The sequence below is a fragment of the Rosa chinensis genome, chromosome 7 (assembly GCF_002994745.2).
Source record: "Rosa chinensis cultivar Old Blush chromosome 7, RchiOBHm-V2, whole genome shotgun sequence".
Lineage (NCBI taxonomy): Eukaryota > Viridiplantae > Streptophyta > Magnoliopsida > Rosales > Rosaceae > Rosa > Rosa chinensis.
The window spans coordinates 49,680,036-49,700,505 of NC_037094.1; the positions used below are offsets into that span (position 1 = coordinate 49,680,036).

The following is a 20,470-nucleotide window of genomic DNA, read 5'->3' on the forward strand; positions in this document are numbered from 1 at the left end:
TTATAACCACCATTACCTCTTAAGTGCCCGAGTTAGGAATGTCTAAATTTGACGAACAAGTACCAAGAAAATGTCATCTATAACCATGAAAAATAGTCACTAAGATTGGAGTCTTAGTTCCAAGCACAATCTAAGTTGATCTTAGTCCACCCAAATGGGGGAGGATTTCAATTTAACTCATTTATTGTAGTAGCACGACGAGGATTACAATGAGCACCAAAATATTTCACAACCTGCAGGTCTTGCACCTTTTGATCATCGTTGTCTGGCTAGCTAGAAAAGATACCGCAACTAGGGCTGGCAAATTCTCCCGAATCAAACCGTACCAACTGCATCCGAGTCGAGCCAAGTGAATTGGTAGCCGAAAACTTGGTACGGTTGTACCGAACAGACTACATGAAGACGGTACAGTAATGGTATGTAATTTTATACATTTACGGTATACCGTACCATACCGAACTCATGTATAATACTCATATTTTTTATATTTTTTATTCTTCTCTTCTTTCTGGACGCTTTTTCTCTCTTCTCTTTCTTCTTTTTTTTATCTTTTGCCGTCTCTTTCTGTCTCTCTTCTGGTCTTCTTCTTATTAGTTTTTTATTCTTTTCTCTTTCTTCTATCTTCTTTCTTCTTTCTTTCCCCGTCTCCTCTCTCTCTTTTTTTCCTCCTTCTTCTTTCCTGTCTCTTCTGTTTCTTATCTTCTTCTTCTTGAAAAATAGCAACCTATAAAGTGTTTCTCTCAGACTCTGCTCTCTTCCGAGAATTTGATTCAAACTCGGCCCTGGATCTCTCTTTTAGTTCAAGTTTCTTTTCTTGCTTATGTTGATTTTCTTTACTGGGAGGAAAAATCTGGTTTTGGGTTTAGTTGGTGTTGAGTAAAGTTTTGGTCGTTCATTTCTTTGCGTCTTGGGTTTTGTTAGTTGTGAAATTTGGTGAACACCCAGATGAGGTTTCGTTAGAAATTCGGAGAATCATGCTTTATAGATGAATGAAGTTTGAAATTTGATTTTAGCAGAGGTTGCAGATTTGAGGTTATTTCTTCCTTCACCACAACACTCTTCCATCACTGTGTGTGGTATGGAGACTGAAGAGACCCATAACTGTGCGGGTCGAAGAGTTCTCAGAAGGAGAAAATAGAAGAAGAAGGGATCGGTGATGTACTGGTAAGTCGGTTTGCAGCCCAATATCAAACTCGGTTACAAGCCCAACTGTACCGAACCGACCAATTAAATCGGTATACCGACGTCTCGGTATACCAGATTTTGTGGCCGGTAGTGGTATGATTTTTTGCATACGAGTATAAGTGGTACGGTACATGGTATCGGCCCGTAAGCTTCGGTACCGAACCGAACCCAGCCCTAACCGCAACACGAGCATCAAGAAGAGAATAGCGATTGTGCCGGGTACATTATGCAAATCAACTTCAAAAGAACTCGCCAATGGCTAGCTTGCAAGATTTAAGCTAATAAACACGGATGTCGCAACCGTATTAGGCTAGTACGGGGCAAACCCTAGGAGCCATTTTTGATCAAATTCAGACGTTGCTTATCAACTTTTATGTACTACACTTTTAGTGGGCATTGGAAGGGTTTTTAGTTTCCACACTATATCAATACAATCAACATTTTGATGGACCAAATCTGCCTAACATACTGCACCTTTAGTGGGCATTGGAAGGGTTTTTAGTCTCCACACTTCATCAATACAAATACAATCAACATTTTCAGGGACCAAATCTGCCCAACCTCAACTCAACTGTATTAGACCAAATAAATAAAAAACAATAAATACCAAGTTCAAACGTAAATGGAAGACTTGACTGCTGGTGTTGTTGCTTTGTCAATACTCGAGTAAAGTATACGACGACTCGTAGACGTTCAGTTCCGACCTCCATTCCAGATGCACTACCGACTCTTCTTCTCCCTCTCTTCTTCTTCTTCTTCTTCTTCACAGTGAAGAGAGAGAGAGAAAGAGATGCCATTGAAGCCCTTCAACTCCTGCAGCATCGCCTTCATGTTGGGTGGCGCATTCCTCATCCTCTTCCTCTGTAGCTTCCTCGAATTCCCTTCTCTCTCCACCTCAATTCACCAACCCCCGATCGACGACCCCATTCTCTCTCTCACCCACTCCGCCCCTGACCCATTCACCAATCTCATCTCTTCCTTCAGAAAATGGGACTCTCAGGTGGGTTGTGCTCGTTTCAGAGAAAAGCACAAGTCTTTGGCCCAAAACGGGTCTTCTTCTTGTTCTTCTCTGCAGCAACCATCTGAGTGTGGGAAGAAGAAGCCGCAGATGGAGCATGTCAGCGTTTTGGTCAAAGGGTGGACTTGGATTCCTGATAATCTGGACAATTTGTATTCCTGCTCATGTGGGTTGAGCTGTTTGTGGACTAAATCGTCTGTTCTTGCTGACAAACCTGATGCCTTGTTGTTTGAGACCACCACCCCTCCGCTTCAGGTACTCTTAAAGTGTCTGCCTTTGTTTTTCAAGAAGTGATCTTTCTTGTTTAATGGTTAGTTTAGTATAATTCTAGAGATCATGAGTGGGAGTGTTGAAGATCCAAGTAAAATGCAGCACAATGGTGTTTGAAACTTGTGGTTGTAAGCCAATAGAACTTGCATCAGTCATTATTTTTGGTCAGTCACATGCTGTTTTTCCGTAGATCTAGTACTTTGGATTAGATATATACTACAATTCCGTCTTTAGCGTAACGTTATGTATCTAATGAATTTGTTCTCATCAACATAAGTATAGTACAGAGAAAGGAGCTAAAGTTTAGAGTCAAAGCAGGTTAAAGCTCTCTATCTATTCATGTGCTTGTGATCCATGCTTTTTTACTTTATTAGTTTTCAGGACATTGAGTCGGTGTGCCATGGTTATTTTGCCGAGTGTTGGTGTCTTTTAGAGTTTAGACATCATAAAGGATGAAGGGTAATAGAACTCCAGTTTATATACTTGCAGGAAAGGTTAATAGAACTATGCTTCTGTTGCACCAGCACCTTGCAGTACTGAATTATACTTGCAACCACATTACATTATGTAGAATCCTGCCAGTGCCTGTGGCAACAATTTAAAGTATTCAATAATCTCCAATTGCTTGTGACAATGCAGAAAAACCACACCAGCGTTTTAAGCTTCTAGCAAACAAAGGTCTTTGAGTTTCATAAACCTTTCACCAGTGTTCTTGCGTGAATTCACTAGGATAATTAGGTTTCTCGTTTTACTTTGCCATTGATTGCTGGGGATGCCTCATGGAAAACTAAGAGTAATGAGAAGCCCAACCAAAAATAATAAGCCAAGAGAGAGCTTGTTGCTCCTAGGTGACTTTTCTCACTTGTTTGATTTTTCTTTACACCTTTCTGCAAGCCTTATAGGAAGGGCATTGCAGGCCTAACCCTTTCCGTAGGAGAGATGGTTGACACATCAATAATGGGTTCTTAGTTAAGAATTTTTTATGCTAGATTAGATGGGTGTTTCCCTTGGGAGGCTTTCTGTTGGAAGCCTCTTTTCTCTCCTTTCCTCTACTCTCTAAGTTCTCTTTCAGCATGCAGCTTATATCCTAATGAATTTCTTCTATGAGTATCCAACATTAGGGGTCATTGGTTGGAATGTGATTTTGATTCTGTTTATTCACTTTGTAGTAGTTAGTATCTGATCCACATTAGGTGCCCTTATGCTATCACATCCTCAATTAGGCAAGTTGTTCATTTGGTGGTGGCATCAAGCAAAAAATGGCATTGATGAATTTGTATTAGCGGAGTGTCTGGGTGAGTCGTTGTTGCTGTTCTAATTGTGGTTGAATGTGCTTTAGCCATCTGTTGGACAACATACAAAACTGTCTAAATCCTAAATGCATCCGGACGGGATTTTGATGATATATAGCCAAGACCTATTCAACTTCAAAATCATAAGATACTGTAACAGAACTGGAGCTCTTTGATTACCATCTTACCGGCACTTGCTCTCCCTTTATATATCCGAGGTAATCCTTCAGGAAGTTGTGGCAGAATTCCAAATACCAAGAACCTGCGCAATTCGTCATGACAGTACAGTAAAGATCAAGCCAGCTGTTTAAGAATAAATGGATCTTTGAATTCAACAAACCTTTCATCAGTTTTCTCCTTATTGATGCTCTTGGAGAAGTCGGGTTCTCCTCTTACTTTGTCCCTGAAGGCTAGGGCTGATGCACAAGACAGAAGGTGCCAACCTAACCTAAAAGGAAAAAACCAGTAAAGAAGTCGTAGAACGAGAGAACTTTATCATTGTTTGTTTTCTGTTGGAGCCTTGCTTCAATCATTATAGGCAATTGTAGTGTGATCACGTTCATATTAGTCTCTCAATGTGCTTCTAACATTAGGACTTATTGTTGAGAATCTGGTAGTGATTCTATTACTTGTTTCCAGATCCCATCTTACTTGATGAGTTCAGGACGTAATTAAAGGGATCAAAATAGAATTTAATATATAATTATAGTCTATATACACTGATAGAAGAGCGTATCTTAACCCCTGGTGAGCTAAATCCACTTTGCCCTTGGATCTTTTTTTATCAAATATAACCACCGACCAACAGCTTTACCATATGGATTCCATACAGTGCACTCATGAACCCAAGCACTCATCACATTAATCATTGTGATAGATTGGATTTCTAAAGTCGCATTCATCTTCATGTTCGTCTTATCTTATGTATAAACAAGAAATTCTGTCCTCATCTTTTCCCTATCATTCATTATTAGATATGTACATCCTTTTAGCGTTTATCTTCAAATAAGTGGACAATTTTTATTATGATGGTTGATATAAATTGGCCATGTAATCTCTGCACACTTGATTATTGAGTTCAGTTTGGAATAATTTGTCATCTTCTTTTTCTCCCTTGTCTGTATCGTTTACTGCATTTCTATTTTGGTGCTACTAGAGTGGCAATCAGAGCTCAACCTCATTGTACTGCTGTCCAGAATCTCAGTGAACCAAGCCTTTTTATAATTTAGGCAGACTAGATTTTTGTGTTTAACTCATACTTCATTACACTGTGTACTCTCTTTCTCTGCTTCCTCTTTCTTCTCTTTTCAGTGAGTTTTTATTCCATTTCTACTTTGGTGCTGTGTCACCCACAATAATGAGTTGCGGATCTCAATATTTCGACCCACTATGTAGGAAGTCAAAGTTACGATGCAAGATCCTTGAATAGAATAACCATTGAGCATTAAGAGTCATTCCCTATTTGTAGACAAGATGCAGACTGTCACAGTGTGAGTGATTTTAGTGCAGTAAACGGGCATCATCCCAAGACCAAGAGCCCCTACACAGTAGGCTTTGGTTCAAACTAGATTAGGGAAAAACTCAAGGACAACATAATAACACACACCAAAGTGTTCTGGCATGCTTTATTAGGGTCTGATCTGTAATAGGTTGACACATTCTCTTAAGGGGTCTGATCAATTCAGTGTCCATAATCTAAACAGATTAGTTACACATTGACTTTATGAAAAAAAATATGGCTTTGTCAGGTAAATGGTTCTGGTGTTTCCTCGTTGTACATGTTTTTATTCTGTGCACAATCATTAGGAGCATGTATATACTGCATTATGACTATGGATGGTGTTACCTTTAAGTGTCCTTGGAAATTTATTTCTCAGGGTTGTCTTGTCTTTCATTTCAGTCTCTTTCCATCCCTTGTGACATGGAATGGCCTCAAAATTTGTTTTTGGGAGGAGATTTGGGCACATGGGTCATCATTTCAGTGTTGTTCTTTATTCTCTTTAGAGTTTCCTTGAATCTAATGCTACAAATATCTTCCTTAGCTTCCACGTGCCTTTAGCTGTTTCGTGAAATCTAACTTGTAGCAGATTATATTGATAGGAGCTTGCTGACTTTGCTTGTGTTAATTGTGTAGTCTTGTCCCTTGCATACATCTTGTAGTATGGGTGGATCATGGGTCCAGAAATGTCCAAACTTTGGTCCTGAACTACTGACCAGTATATTATGGCTGGGGATGCATTCCCCATTGAGGGTAACTGCTTGCTTAATTGGTGGCTCATGTAAAATTCAACAGCTGTGATATGCAGCAAATTAAAGAGCCCATACTGAAGTATCCTTCTGGTTGGTACTTTAAAATGCGACAGGCGAGTCTTTAAATCATATCTTTTTGTGTTGTTCCTTCACGGAAAGGATTTGGAGCAGATTAATTGGCGGCTTGAGCCTTTGGTTCAGATTTGGAGGAGGGGGGGTTGGTCAAGAAATTGTTACTCTTTGTTAAGTGGACGTCTGTTTGAAAGTGCCCTGAGAAATGATCTTCCTTTGGAATTATACCATCATGATTCTCTCTCTGTGTGGTATGATAGGAAAGGAAATAGAAGGAATTTTTAAGAGGTAGAGGTCTTTTTGCTGTGGGATTGAAGGAATAGGATAAAGTTTTTTGCTTCTCCATGGACTTGAATTTAATTCTTCTTCATTGGTCAGCTTTTCTGGTCAAAGGGTGTATGTTTGCCCTGCCCTTTGGTTGGTCTAGCAGGTTCATTGGTGTCCTTTTTTTTGGTTCTTCCTGGATTTGTTGTCTGTCGTGCTTATATACCATTTTTTTTTATCTGAAAGGGGTTTGGAACCCCGCCTAGCTGGGAGGCTCAGCCCCACGCCCAGTTCCATTTATTATATTAATATTAGGGTTTTGCTTATATACCATTTTCTGTTTCCTTGAAGCTGCTTATTTATTCATTAAACCAAATGAAGGATGTTTTGATCTTTAATAGGGTATAAGCTCATGGTATAAAATTGCCTTTACTTTGTTAATGTGTTACTGCGTTATTGTGGGGAAGACTTAAGGTTTGGGCTTCAAGTCAATCTGAAGTTAATAGTTGACTTACTTTGGTGTTGTCTGGTAAATAGTGTTCACTCATGTTAATAAAATATTTCTGTATCTCGAGAAAAATGATTGAAGGAGAATAAGAGACTTATTATTAAGAGAGAGAGAGAGAGAGAGAGAGAGAGAGAGAGAGATGTCACTGATTTGTGTATTAGTAGTGCATAGAGCAATCACGAAAAGGAAAGATTAGAGGGACATAATATTAACCCATATGATGATACAATTATAAATAAAAAAGGTATATAATTATTCATCTGTAGTGTGGAAGAAGTATTTTAACCCTTTTTCTTTTTCTTAGAGTTGCGTGGCAGCACCAAAATGACTTGCATGTCAATATGCGTTTATTAGTTTACTTCTTTGTTTTTTTTTTGCTTCCTCATAGTTTGGTGTTTTACTTGTTGTGAAGATTTTCCTTTTCGTGCATTAAATTTTTTGTGTTCAATTTAATCCAAGCAAGTTATGATAATGTACAAAGTAGCAACGAACAGCAATTGGAACATGTCTTAGTTTTATGCGTAATGGGAGGGCCCTGGTCAAATAAATGGAGGGTTTTCAGTTGAGCACATGGATGGCACAAGCTAGAAGTACAGTCTCCTTTTCTTCTAATTATGATTTAGGGTTGGAACGTATACTGATTTTATGGGAGCAGCCTACCTAACTACATGCCTTACCAATGTATACATATATTCCTCTTTACTATCAATTTCATTCCATTTATTGTTTCTTTTGACAGAGACGCCATGGAGATCCACTTCGTGTGTACATGGATCTTGAGGCTGGCAGGAAGCGATCTGGTGTTGAGGACTTGTATGTTAGTTATCATGCCAAAGACGATGTGCAGGCTACCTATGCTGGTGCACTCTTTCACAATGGTCGGAATTATCATGTATCCTCTTACAAAAACAATGTAAGTAGTGATCTCATTTTCACCTTCTATGTTCTTCATACTTTTTACTTACTTCCTTTCATCTTCCCCTGCACCATGTACATTGTCAACATATCACTAGTTTTATGACTTAATCGGGGTTTCTCTCTTGTTAAGGATACACTTATCTATTGGTCATCCTCACGTTGTCTGCCTCGAAGAAATAAGCTTGCCAAGAGGCTTCTCAGCTTACTACCATCCCATTCATTCGGCAAGTGTTTGAATAATGTTGGTGGTTTGGACATGGCCCTTTCTTTCTACCCCGAGTGTGCCAATGGTGCTGGTGATGGCCCCCAACAATGGTGGGACCATTTACACTGTGCCATGTCTCACTATAAGTTTGTTCTAGCTATTGAAAACACAATGACAGAGAGTTATGTGACAGAGAAGCTGTTCTATGCTCTAGATTCTGGTGCAGTTCCTATCTATTTTGGTGCCCCTAATGTTTGGGACTTTGTCCCTCCCCATTCTATAATAGATGGCAGTAAATTCAGCAACCTGGAGGATTTGGCATCTTATGTAAAGGCCCTTGCCAATGACCCAGTTGCTTATGCTGAGTACCATGCATGGAGAAGATGTGGCTTATTAGGCAACTATGTAAAAACTCGTGCATTGAGCCTTGATACATTGCCTTGCAGACTCTGTGAGGTAGTTGGGAGAAAAGGTGGGAGATATGCAAGAGAGTTGTGACATTTTTGGTCTTTTCTATCTAATTGGGATTTTCGTTCATGCATCCAGTTTTATGGTTGTGTAAATTGTATACAACTCAGAAATGATACATGTATAGCGTCCAAACTGATTTAGGGTTATGCTTGATTAATGAAATTGTGTCTTTCATCAAGTTGAATACGGAGTGATGATGTTCTTTTACTAGAAACTAGTACTATGGTATATGTCACAGGCCTAGGAATTTTTCACCTACTGTGCGACTTGATGGCACCTTGTTCGCTCCACTAACTCTCTCCACACACATAGTACAAGTATGTATCAAAACACTTCGTAGTGAAGTTGATCCGCTTTGTGTATAAACTCTCCCCACCCTAATCTCGCTCATTTTGAGTTCTTTTGTTCGTCTAGACAACTATCATGACACTCTTTTGTCGAGCACTCCACGTACTTTCTCTCACCCGGAAACCTTTCCCAAGATCAATTTATGATAACAATACACACAAAGAACAGGACAACCCCAACCTTGATTATTCATACTTCACAAAGGAAACTTGTGTTGGATCTCCAATTCTGCCTACTCTCGGAAGTTGACAATCCCAACTTCCCTAGATACGTACTTGTTGACATAAGCAGACTTTTTAGGTGCGGTTGACATCCCAAACTGCCTATCATCAGATTGAATAGTTATTCAATCTTTATCTAAGTGCACATACCCAACTACGTAGGGCTATCTTTTTTTTTAAACGACTACGTAAGGCTATCTAAGTCTACGAGATTAACCCATTAACTTCTCCCAACTTATTACAAAAGATAAGCACAGGCAATCTGCCCTTGTTCCATATCCATCTCGCTTGCTTCCTTGCCCTCGTTGCCTTGGTGCACTGCGGCCCGCGCATGCTATACCTTGCCGCTTGCTCGCTTGCATGCTAGGCCTCTGCCCACACTTGCAACCCATGCACTTGCCTTTCAATGTGCACTGCCGACAACCAGGCGTGCTCTTCCTTGCTTGTTGCTTCCCACAACCCGCTTGCTGGTGTTGCTTCAATACTTGGCAGCCACTAGCTTGCTGCCCATTGACAGTTACACTTAAACATGGCGCAGCCATGCCAACGTTTACTGTAATTTCCCCCTTGCCTGTGCAAGGGGTAACAGAATACTACCACACTAATCTATAGTCAATATAGACACAATGCGGAAAGTTGCATGCTTTTGATATCCATAAAAGCCTCTGTTCAACGTCAGTTTATCTATGAGAAATAACTAGTAATTTGGGAAGATGAAGCCGCCAGAACAAATGAGTAATGTACAATCTGCCACGAATGTGTATTGAACACATATACCCCCCTGTTACACCCACAAGCCTCCACTATTCAATAATGAAATCTAACCTCTCGAGTCTCAACCCCTAGAGATTTTTTTCTACATCAAACCCGGCGATCAGATAAACACATAGTTAAACCACAATTTAAAATATGCTTAAATAGGGGCTTCTAAAAGAAACAGAGCAGATCTAAAGTGTAAGGCACTATTCTACATAACGTGAGGATTTAATGATTGGTTTGCGTCCTCTTAATCACTTCTTCTGTCTAAAGTGTAAGAATTTAATGCCAGGTTTCATGTATATGCTCAAAGTTCCATGAAAGTATGAAACTGTCCAAGAATCCCAAAAAGCAACTTGGTGAACATCCTCAATCAAATCGCATACAAACTAGACTGCTTTATCAGAATATTCTACAGTAACAATAAGTGTTCCAGATCTATCGTAGTATTCTTGCGGTAGACTATGATAGCAGTAGTAGTTATCATTGGCATAATAATAGAAAATTGGAAATGGGATGATAAAACATATGACTTTTTGCCAAAGATGAATATTTCAAATGATTAAATTAACATTCAATCAGAAATCTGTCTTGGATTTTCTTTTTCCTATAACAATCTGGAATATATGAAGACTGCTGCTGAATGCATCATCAAACAATATCCTAGTCTGCATAGACTGGAAACAGGAAACCATGATAATACTTGAGCCAATCCAATCACCCCGAACAATATATTACACTGTCGAGTCATGGCAACAACAATCTCCCAAAGTAGTCCGCTGCACTAAAGGCTGGAATACTTGTGTTATCAATATCAAACCCCAACACGATACATATGCTTTTGATAAAGCAAACATACTGGTATATAGCTTATCAGTACAAAACTGTGGTTAATTCCGCAGGACCGGGATACATTACACTAACAAACTACATACTATCAAACAGATTAACCCAGAAATTAATGGATGTCAAGCAGCGCATCCAGCATATTTGTATCATCTGTAGTCTGTACACTATATTGAGATGTAGATAACTCTTTTTGCTCTGCATTCAACCAATTTGCTTCATGACATATCTCTCCCTCCATAAATATTTCACCCACCTATTTTTAGTTTCCCTTGGTCTAGACAATGAGAGGAAGTTGGAGCAAATTATTTCATAAAGCCATCTTGGATGCAGGAACTGTAAACATAGTTGCACCAAATACTAAAGACAGGCAACCAAATTTTCATCGGCTTTTAAAATTGTCTAAATTTTGGACTCAAAAATCTCTGTCCATTGGTACTGTCTTCAGTAACTTGGTGAGGTCATAGGACTTGAAGTCTTTCCCATAACACAAGCCCAGATCTATGGGAGTTCTGCCATCCTGAAATACAGTGAGCATCAATGGTAAGTTCACTTGTACAGAAATAAAGAAAGTAGAAAACCCTTGCTCTATCTCTACTGAAAACCACTTTTGGGCTTCTCCCTGTATGATTAATCTTACCTTATTTCTTCTACTCTTATCTGCACCATTCACTAACAAAAGTTTCACAATATCTCTATTTCTACTTTGCACGGCAACATGCAATGGCGTCCATCCATCCTGAAATGCAAGCATATGATGTCTTTAATAAGGGGGGAGAGAGAGGATGAACAGGAAATAGAATTTATTAAACTTAAACATTGAACTCACATTATCTGCAATGTTGACATCAACTTTGTATTTGATCAATAACTTCACAATTCGCTTGGTGCCTACGTGTATTGCATAATGAAGTGGTGCAGCGCCATCCTAATACATAGTAAATATTAGAAAACTCATTGTTCCTCTTAAGAAAAATGAACCATCAAACAGAGATGTTGGTGAAATATCTTCCTACCCGATCTCTGACATGAGGACTTGCACCTTTTCTTAGAAGATGACTAATAACAGCTTCTTTTTTGCCTATGATTGCAGTATGAAGAGCGGTTACACCATCCTGTTTCACCAAATTATCTGCGGTTTAGCCTCAGGTATTACATGGTGCTACCAAACTGGAGACAAATATGATGGATTAGGTTAAGATAAGACTCACATTATCAAAACGATTAATATCTACACCATCTTCAAGTAGCTTATCCATGAAAGTAACTAGCCCAGATAGTGAAAGAGTATGTAGTGGACTCCATTTTGCCTGCATAACAGTAGGTACAAAGCGCAAGAGCAATCCAACCTCTTATTATATATTCTTCTTATTAAAAGTTGCATAATCAGTTCAATCAGTATGCTACATCGAGATTCTAGTAATAATTTCTGCAATAAGAGGTCAGTAATTCCAGGACATATTGCTACAAACAAATTGGAGAACATTTGAAATTTAAAAAGAAAAAAATTACAGTTGATAATTTCTCCATGTTGGGAGCTGCATGCTGTTGCAAAATTGCTCTTTCTTCTACCTCCAAGAGCTGTTCCACCTCTGCAATAACCAGAGAATATACACATAAAGATTTGGTATCATAAAATGCGTTATAACATAGAAGAAGAAATATATCAAGCATGTGTTTCCAAGACCAGGAATGTTCAAATGCAAATCATAAGCTAATGATATGAATGCAGGAAGAGATTCACCAATATTGCAAGGTAACAATATCAAGTCCAGGGAATGCTATATTAAGTCTTTAAATCAAGCTATGTTTCATAAATCATAAAAATAATTGGGGGAAACTGGGTTTTTCTTCCATTAACTTTCAGCAAGGTAATAAACCAAACTGACCATAGAAAGGAATTACATACCTTTCACAAGTTGCTCTTCTAACTCATTTGTTGTGGACTTCTGAACATCACCAGCATTAGCAGCTGGAGCCCGCTTTTCTTCATCTTCTTCCCATTCGCTTTGGAAACCCAAGTCATGTTCTTCTTCTTCCTCCTCCTCCTCCTCCTCAGATTCAGTCCCACTGCCATCATCAGGACCTTCCCATGTTCCCACACGAGACTGTAACGAAGATGCTTGGTTTGACTTGACCAAAAAGGTCCTCAACTTTGAATGCTTGTCAGAGGAGCTAAAGCTGCCACCACTCCATATACTATATGCTTTCAAGACACTGGTATTACTAAGCAATTCTAGTTGACAACTCTTCCCCTTGGCCTTCAAAGAGTTCACAACCGCAAACGAATGATAATCTCTGGGTATAGAGACTGACTGTACAGCTGAGAATGCTGGTATTGAAACCATGCCCATTTGCCTCCAGGGAGTTTATTGCTCCGACTTAAGTAACCACTCCGTGAGAGTCTGTGAGAGATATCCAAAGTCACAAAAGGGATTTTGGTTCCATCTACTATAAAGGGATCCAAACACACTCAGCTCAAAACAAAAAGTTTCAATGAATAAATTGTAACTTGTATATCCTACAGAAATAGAAAATATCAAACAAACCGAAAAATATCCAAAAAATTGAAGAAAATTGTAAATTATAAATTGAGTATTTCTTGTCAGTTGCTTATACATTCCCAGTACATAAATGTGAAAATAAGTTGATAATTAAGTGTATAGTGTTGAACTGGAAACATTACTCTGAAGTTCTGGGTGTTTCCAGTTCAACTAGAATCCAATTCACTGAAGTTGCAGTTTGAAAACTATAATGTCAGCAACCTAGTAGTTCTGATATTGATTACAACTCTGATAATGTAAAGGAAAGAATCTAGTCATGTTCCTTACAGGTTCTAACCTGGTAACAGGTATGTTTAAGTAAGCAACAGGCGTAACATAGTATCATATAATTATGGGAATTCTCGATGTTGTTACCTTTCAGTTTGGTGGTGAAGAGAGAAAGCTAGCGTAGTTTGGGCAAAGCCTGAAATGGCTCAAAAATGGCTTGGCTTCAATGTAGGTCGAACTTCGCGAAGAATTCTGCGTTTTGCTCTAGGAGAAAGGGCAAACTCAATTTAAAAGGTCCGGGTCGAAGTAAGCGGGTCTGGACGACCCACCTGATGGGCCGAGTCCATTTAAAAGGTCGAGTTTTCCACACCTCACCTAGGCCACACGTACCGAACCCCGAACTTACGTAACACGTTAGAGCAAGTTCACTTGTTCGATGATATAGATCACAAGGTGAAATCTTTAATTCAAAGGTCTGATAATAAAGTATGCAACGCGGCCAGTCTGTGAGAATTTTCGGAAAATTTTATAGATACCTGAACTATTTACTATGGTTTTCTAAAGTTTTAGAATTTTAGAAAATACTTGAAGAAAAAAGAAAATCATGAGGTGCAATCTGGGCCGTCAAAATCTCCACCTCTTCATCAGAGCAATCCAAAATTATTTAAAGGGAGGCTATAAATAAGGTTGAGATTTGATTGATGTCGCGGATTGTTATAGAAGAGACCCGAGCCCTCGACCCATTTCTCCAACCGACAACTCGAGAGCGTGACCAAACCCTTGCCTCTGATTCCGGCCACCTCAGGTCGGCGGACATGTGGCGACTAAACCGTCTTGACGGAGTGGGCTGAGCTGTGGCCTCAATTTCTCCATCCGATGACGAACAACAACTAAAAAGAGCTCGAAAATCTTGAGATTTTCTGGCTGTTTCTAGGTAAATTTTTGTGATTCCGGTATGTCTTGTTATACGTAGTTTTTTATTTGGTTAAGTATTAAAGATTCGGTGTTTTGGTTGGACATAGCCTTGATGTCACCATGAATTTGTCTTCAGCCACGATAAAGTCCATATATAAATATTTTGGTAGAGCCTGAGCACTTCGCTTTATAGTATAGATAGATAAGTAGGATTGCCAACCAAGTTCGAATATTTTGATAACAATAACCTTTAGCATTATAGTATCCCATTTAATCATAAAGGGCAAAGAAAGACAAACAACAAAACAACTTAAAATAAATTCACACAATTGCTTAACCATCTCATCCCACTTCACTTAACTCAACCAGCCTTACTCATTGATTGGGTAGTGGGTACGTAGAGATTATAAACATATCAACAAAATTATTATTCATTAATATATACTTTATTTGGTGTAAAACTATGGCAATTGATTTTGTTCCTGTTGTTCCTCTTTCTGGTGGAACTTCCAAACAGAAGCCATAATTCCATTTGAGGTTGAGCATTTAGGCTTTTCTGCTCTTTGGACCTACATTATATGTCAATATATATATATATATATATATATATATATATATATCAATATATTGATATGAAAAAGAAATCAATTTAGGATGATATTATATCCAGAAAAAAGTAGTAAAATTCGGATATTCTTACTCTTTGTCGTGGAGCGCTCTTGTGAGTCTTCACCGTCTTGAGCTCATCGGGTCTATGTTCCAAGTATTCCTTTAATTGTTCTTCATTCAAGGATTCAATCATATTGGTCTGTTTAAAATAATAAGATGTAAAATTTATATAGAAAATAACAATAGGGTTAACTAAAAAAAAAAGAACGACATGCATGCAAAAGTTAAATTCCAATTCGACAATATCATTCCTAAATTTGTCTAGTTTGGTACCTAATTTTCATCAAATGCGAAATCGAAACATTTAATGATTTTCAAAGTTTCCATCCCTGCTGCACCAGTGTTTGATCATACCACAAGTTATGCCTCGCGCTCCCATTGTTAAGAAACTTTATTAATTCTTAGTAGGATATTTTGGAAGAGGTTGGGGGAAATAAGCCTGGAGGTTTTCGAGCAACCAAGAACTGAGCTCTGTACTTCAATTATTGGTTCTTTTACCCCTTTACCGGATAACCAATTAACTCTTATTCTTAGTGAGGTTTCGTTGAAAGAGAAGGCTCTTAGTAAGACTCAAGAACGTCGACGAGAAATAAGAAAAAGAATCTAAAGACTCTTTCAGTTACTAAGTGGTAAGTACTTGTTGAAGCTTGTCCCCATGTCTAGAAGAACAACCAAGAAAGCAGAAGCAGATCCCTTGAAGGGAAAAAGTATCCCCCTTGCTTATTCAACAGGTAAACACACCTAATCATCAACTGCAGAGCTTCCCTTCAGTTTGGTTTATTATTTTCTCTGCTTTTATTCGAGGCATAATTTTTTAGTGGAAATAGCTTGTCTAGTGCAATATAAGCAATAGCCCCACTGCTATTAAGTTTTAGGCTGCTAAGGATTTTACATTGCTCATGTATTTCTGTACTTTCAAATTATTAATTAGACTCATGTTCCCTAAAAACACTTTGAAGATGAATAGTTATATTCATGAAAGTGTATACTAATGATCATAGTCGGAAGGTGACAAGTAGCATAGACCCAATACTGGAAAATGTCCTTATAGTGGATAAGTTTAGTGTAATACCTATGTCGATTGTGGTGCGAGTGTGGATAAATTTGGCATGATCTGAAAGGTGCACAGGTGTAAGCTTACCCTTAAAATGGAGGGAGAGGTCTCTTTTCGGTATGAAAATTTCGTTAGAGCATGTGTTAGGTGCATGAGGCTATAGTACCCTTCTAATATATGGTTGTCCAGGCATGGCGGGGTTGATAGGGCAATATATGTCTGGAAGGTACAGGAACAAAAAATTAATCTATGAAGATACGGTGCTTCGTCGAGGGATTTGGTGTGGTAGCTAGTGGCCTCTGGAGTTCCAACCCCTACACCACATGTAAACATGTTTTCTCTACAAGGACAAGGTATGCTTTTCACCTAGAACTGGTGCGGATAAAGCCTTGGATGTAGACAATTTTGGCTTGAAGAATTCCAAGTCCTTTAGTGTTCGAAGCCAAGATTCCTAAGGCAATGCTGGATTGCTGGGGACAACATGTTCGGAAATCTAAAATTCACTAAATAGTCAAGGAGGGGGAGGGTTGCCGCCTTGCCGGCCAATTCTTCGTCTACCGTTTGAGGTAGAGTCGGTCCTAGGACAGGCACGGATGTAGGGGTGGGCTGAGGTGTGGTGCAGCACACCCCAACATTTTGAGGGGAAAAAAATTATTATATATATGTATGATTAAGATATGTTGTAGTCTTCAAATAACAAGTAGACCCCTTTTCAAAAAAAAAAAAATAAGTAGACAACTTTACAAAGAAAACTTTTCTCCTCTTTCTCTCATCTCTCCTCTTTTTCAGTTTTCTGTCTCCTCCTCTCTCTACCCGGTTTTGCATTTCTCATACTCAACTCTCACTTCTATAATTCTCTTTGCACATCATTATTATAGGGGTCGGTCTCTCTTCTTTCCTGCACTCATTCTCATTCTCTCAACCTTGCGAAGGTATTACACTTTAACTTCTCTTCTATAATGAAATTTTTGATGAAATTAGAATGTAATTTATGTTAGAATTTGAGTATTTATCGATTTCTTGATGTAAATAATTAAATCTATTGATCCCTAAAAATTTAGCCCACCGCAAATTTAATTCCTGGTTCCGTGCCTGTCCTAGGATATGGAGTGTGACACACACTGCCGACTCAGTTCTTTTAGTTGAAAGAAAACCAAAACAAGTTTGACTGCACTTAACTTGTAAGGAGACTCTAGGTCCTGTGGATGATGCTTCCACGACTATGAGGAAAACACATTCGCGGACCCAAATATCCACTTTGGGATCATTTGTGGAATCCACAATTGCTCTTCTTGTAGGCAAACGTCGCGGGCAAGGCTAGAGTCCTAGGGGCTAAGAACAAACCAAAGAAAGAAAAATTAAAAAGATGGACCAGCAAATGGGAAAGAAAAAGAAGTCTCTTGGGCAGGGCTAAAAGCCCGAAGCCTTTATACTAGTATGAAGATTATAATTGGATCGGAATGCTGAGTTCAAACTTTTTAGTAAATATGCTTCTATGGATCCTGCACTTTCTGTAATGGCTTACACAGAAAGTAAGTAAAATTGTTAAGTTTGGGTCATACTATGTTATTTTGCTTTGTCGTATATTATTGTTTTTTTTTTTAATAATAAAAAATAATAATAAACCAAAGATAAATTTAAAATAACTGAAAATTTTTGAAAACATAAATCAAAATTATCGAAAGTTAATGAACCAAAAACTACCAAACATGCATGAAAAAAAAAATTCGGAAGTTTTTTATTTAAAATTTGATAAGATAAAAATCGATTTAAATCGATAGAGCGATTAATATTTATAATAATCCATAGAACTAGAACACTGTTGTAAATATTATTTCTTATGTGGCTGTCCACGTTATTAGTTAGGGACCTACATGTAATATATCAATAGTTTAAACACTTATCATGTAAACCCTACCTCTATATAAGGGAGGCCTCTAAGACTGAATAACATACTTCTCTATTTTCCCCTCATCTCTCTTTATACGTTTCTTATTCTCTACAAAGTAAGTCAATACTTTTTAACACGTTATCAGCACGCTCTGCTATTTTTTCTTAAAACTCTATGATGATCTACAAGTTTATAGTGCAACGTTGTTGCTCTTAACTATAACTCATGATCTATGAATTTATTTATAATCTATATCAATTATGCATATTAGGGTTTATGGAGATATACGGCATCATATCAATGTTTGTTAATTACTCAATGGCACGGGAACTGTCCCTTGTATATGTTATGCGATTGCTTTCACTAAAATATATTATGAGATACTGATATATAGGAATCGTAGCCCACCATCTTATAATCAATTATGTATGCCGTCTTGTTGCAGTACACTACCTTTATAGTTATCACTTTATCAAGTTGTTTATTGGGGTTTTGTTTATTTTTTTTTCATTCTTCATCTGCCATGTGCTTCTGCAATCCATGGTTTTCCCTCCCTATTGGCTATTGGGTATTGAGTCTTTCTGTTTGCTAACTATGGGCCATGATCTCTAACTGTTCTTTGTTTCTATATATATATATACACACACACACACACATATATATATATATATATATATATATATATATATATAGTTTAATATGGTTGTTTTGTTACTACTTCGTTAATATATATATATATAATATCTAATTGTGCAGTTGCACACCTAATAGCAAACACGTTCCTTTATACATATATATATATACATATATATATATATATATATATATATATACACACACATGAGGTATATGTTGTTAACATATTGGATATATTTTTGCTGTTTCATTCCTTATAGCATATCTGATATTTATTTAATTAAATTTATCTTATATGTTTTATCAATTCAACATACTTAATATTCATAATATAAGTGAACCTGAAGTTTCACTACTGCTACTCGAGCCAGAAGTTTCGAGTACATATCCGTTTGAACCCGAAGTTCAAAAATACAGAATTTTAGAACCTGAAGTTCTAATCATAAGACCACGAACCTGAAGCTTCGTGTATATAATTGCAATCCAATGTTCATTTTTTTTCGAACCTGAAGTTTCAATATTGATTACTTATTTGTTAAGAACCTGTAGTTCTAACACTATACATGGATCCTAACATACCTCATCTTCATTGTGGCAGGAAGATGACGAATTTGGCAAAATTGGATTTTGTCGCCCTTGACATCTCTGGCAAGAACTACCTGTCTTGGGCCCTTGATGCAGAGATTCATCTCGAAGCCCAAAACCTTGGGCCTACAATCAAGGAAGGAAACTCAGCGTCCCCGCAGAATAAAGCTAAGGCTATGATTTTTCTGCGCCACCATCTCCATCAGGGATTCAAGGACGAGTACTTAACTGTCAAAGACCCACTTGAGCTATGGACAGGTTTGGCAGATAGGTTCGCTCACCAAAAGACTGTTGTGCTCTCTAGAGCACGTTATGAATGGACGCATCTGCGCCTTCAAGATTACAGTTCTGTGATAGATTATAATTCTGCCATGTTCAGGATCACCTCCCAAATGAATCTTTGTGGAGAAACTGTAACTCAAGCCATGATGCTTGAAAAGACCTTCTCCACTTTTCATGCCTCCAATATGGTCTTACAGCAGCAATACAGAGAAAGAGGATTCACCAAATATTCTGATCTCATCTCTTGTCTTCTGGTGGCTGAGCAAAACAATGAGCTCTTAATGAAGAACCATCAGTCTCGCCCTACAGGATCACAACCATTCCCTGAAGCGAATGCTATTTTTACTAGTGGTTATGGCAATAGACGTGGTGGAAGGCATGGCAAAGCCCGTAACCGTGGTCATAGACGTGGTCAGGGTCGACAAAATGGCCAAGCTCGTGGGGGCTACAACCAACAGTTGGGCCCAAGGAACAATGCCAAGATTACTAAAGGAAATGGTCAGATGATCAAACCTCATAAAAATGAAGACAGTGTTTGTCTTAGATGTGGTGGTAAAGGCCATTGGGCTCGCACCTGTCGTGCAGAAGACCATTTGGTGGCCCTCTACAAAGCTTCCTTGAAAAAGAAACATGTGGAGACAAACTACATTGACCACTCTGACCCTTGGGATTCATCTGAGCGTATAGACATTACTCCACTCAATGTCTCGGATTTTTTGCGAACAATGGAAGCAATTTTGATGATATGACCAGTGGTGGAATTCTTGACGACTACTAGTTGTCAGCCTATGTTTAGGCATTTTTTAAAATTTTCTTCCTACATTAGTCACCTTTTGTGTAGGCCTCTGATTTTTTTTAGTCTGGTTTGTTCCTAGCTATTTTGCAAGGCAATAAAAAGAAGTTTTTTTTTTTTTTTCTGGATATTTTTTGCTCTATCATGTGGTCTATGATGCATTAATTAAATTGCATACGGGGCCTCCCTATTTTTTTTCTGGAGCTCATTAATTAAATTGCATGTGGTCTATGATGCATCTATTTTTTTG

General features: G+C 38.2%; 3 protein-coding genes across 4 annotated transcripts; 2 read left to right on the forward strand and 1 right to left on the reverse strand.

Annotated features, from left to right (window-relative positions):
* Nucleotides 1-688: 688 nt before the first annotated feature.
* Nucleotides 689-8,631, forward strand: LOC112179704 (alpha-(1,4)-fucosyltransferase). The gene is made up of 3 exons (XM_024318166.2): nucleotides 689-2,458; nucleotides 7,599-7,772; nucleotides 7,908-8,631. Exons 1-3 carry the CDS (start codon nucleotides 1,976-1,978, stop codon nucleotides 8,478-8,480), a joined length of 1,230 nt encoding a protein of 409 aa, XP_024173934.1. The 5' UTR covers nucleotides 689-1,975; the 3' UTR covers nucleotides 8,481-8,631.
* Nucleotides 8,632-10,311: 1,680 nt separating this feature from the next.
* LOC112178597 (ankyrin repeat domain-containing protein EMB506, chloroplastic) lies at nucleotides 10,312-13,663 on the reverse strand. Of its 2 annotated transcripts, none has more exons than XM_024316757.2 (8): nucleotides 13,543-13,663; nucleotides 12,534-13,029; nucleotides 12,137-12,216; nucleotides 11,836-11,934; nucleotides 11,641-11,739; nucleotides 11,454-11,552; nucleotides 11,265-11,363; nucleotides 10,312-11,144 (listed from the first exon to the last, which is right to left on the reverse strand). In XM_024316757.2, the coding sequence occupies exons 2-8, from the start codon at nucleotides 12,976-12,978 to the stop codon at nucleotides 11,040-11,042; spliced, it is 1,026 nt and encodes a 341-aa protein (XP_024172525.1). In that variant the 5' UTR covers nucleotides 12,979-13,029; nucleotides 13,543-13,663; the 3' UTR covers nucleotides 10,312-11,039. The 2 variants fall into 2 exon arrangements, with proteins under 2 accessions (XP_024172525.1, XP_040367046.1); XM_040511112.1 differs by having other exon boundaries at nucleotides 12,534-13,075; nucleotides 13,543-13,648.
* Nucleotides 13,664-19,162: 5,499 nt separating this feature from the next.
* On the forward strand, nucleotides 19,163-20,176 carry LOC121050661. The gene has a single exon (XM_040511480.1). The coding sequence runs from the start codon at nucleotides 19,163-19,165 to the stop codon at nucleotides 20,174-20,176; it is 1,014 nt and encodes a 337-aa protein (XP_040367414.1).
* The last annotated feature ends 294 nt before the right edge of the window (nucleotides 20,177-20,470 follow it).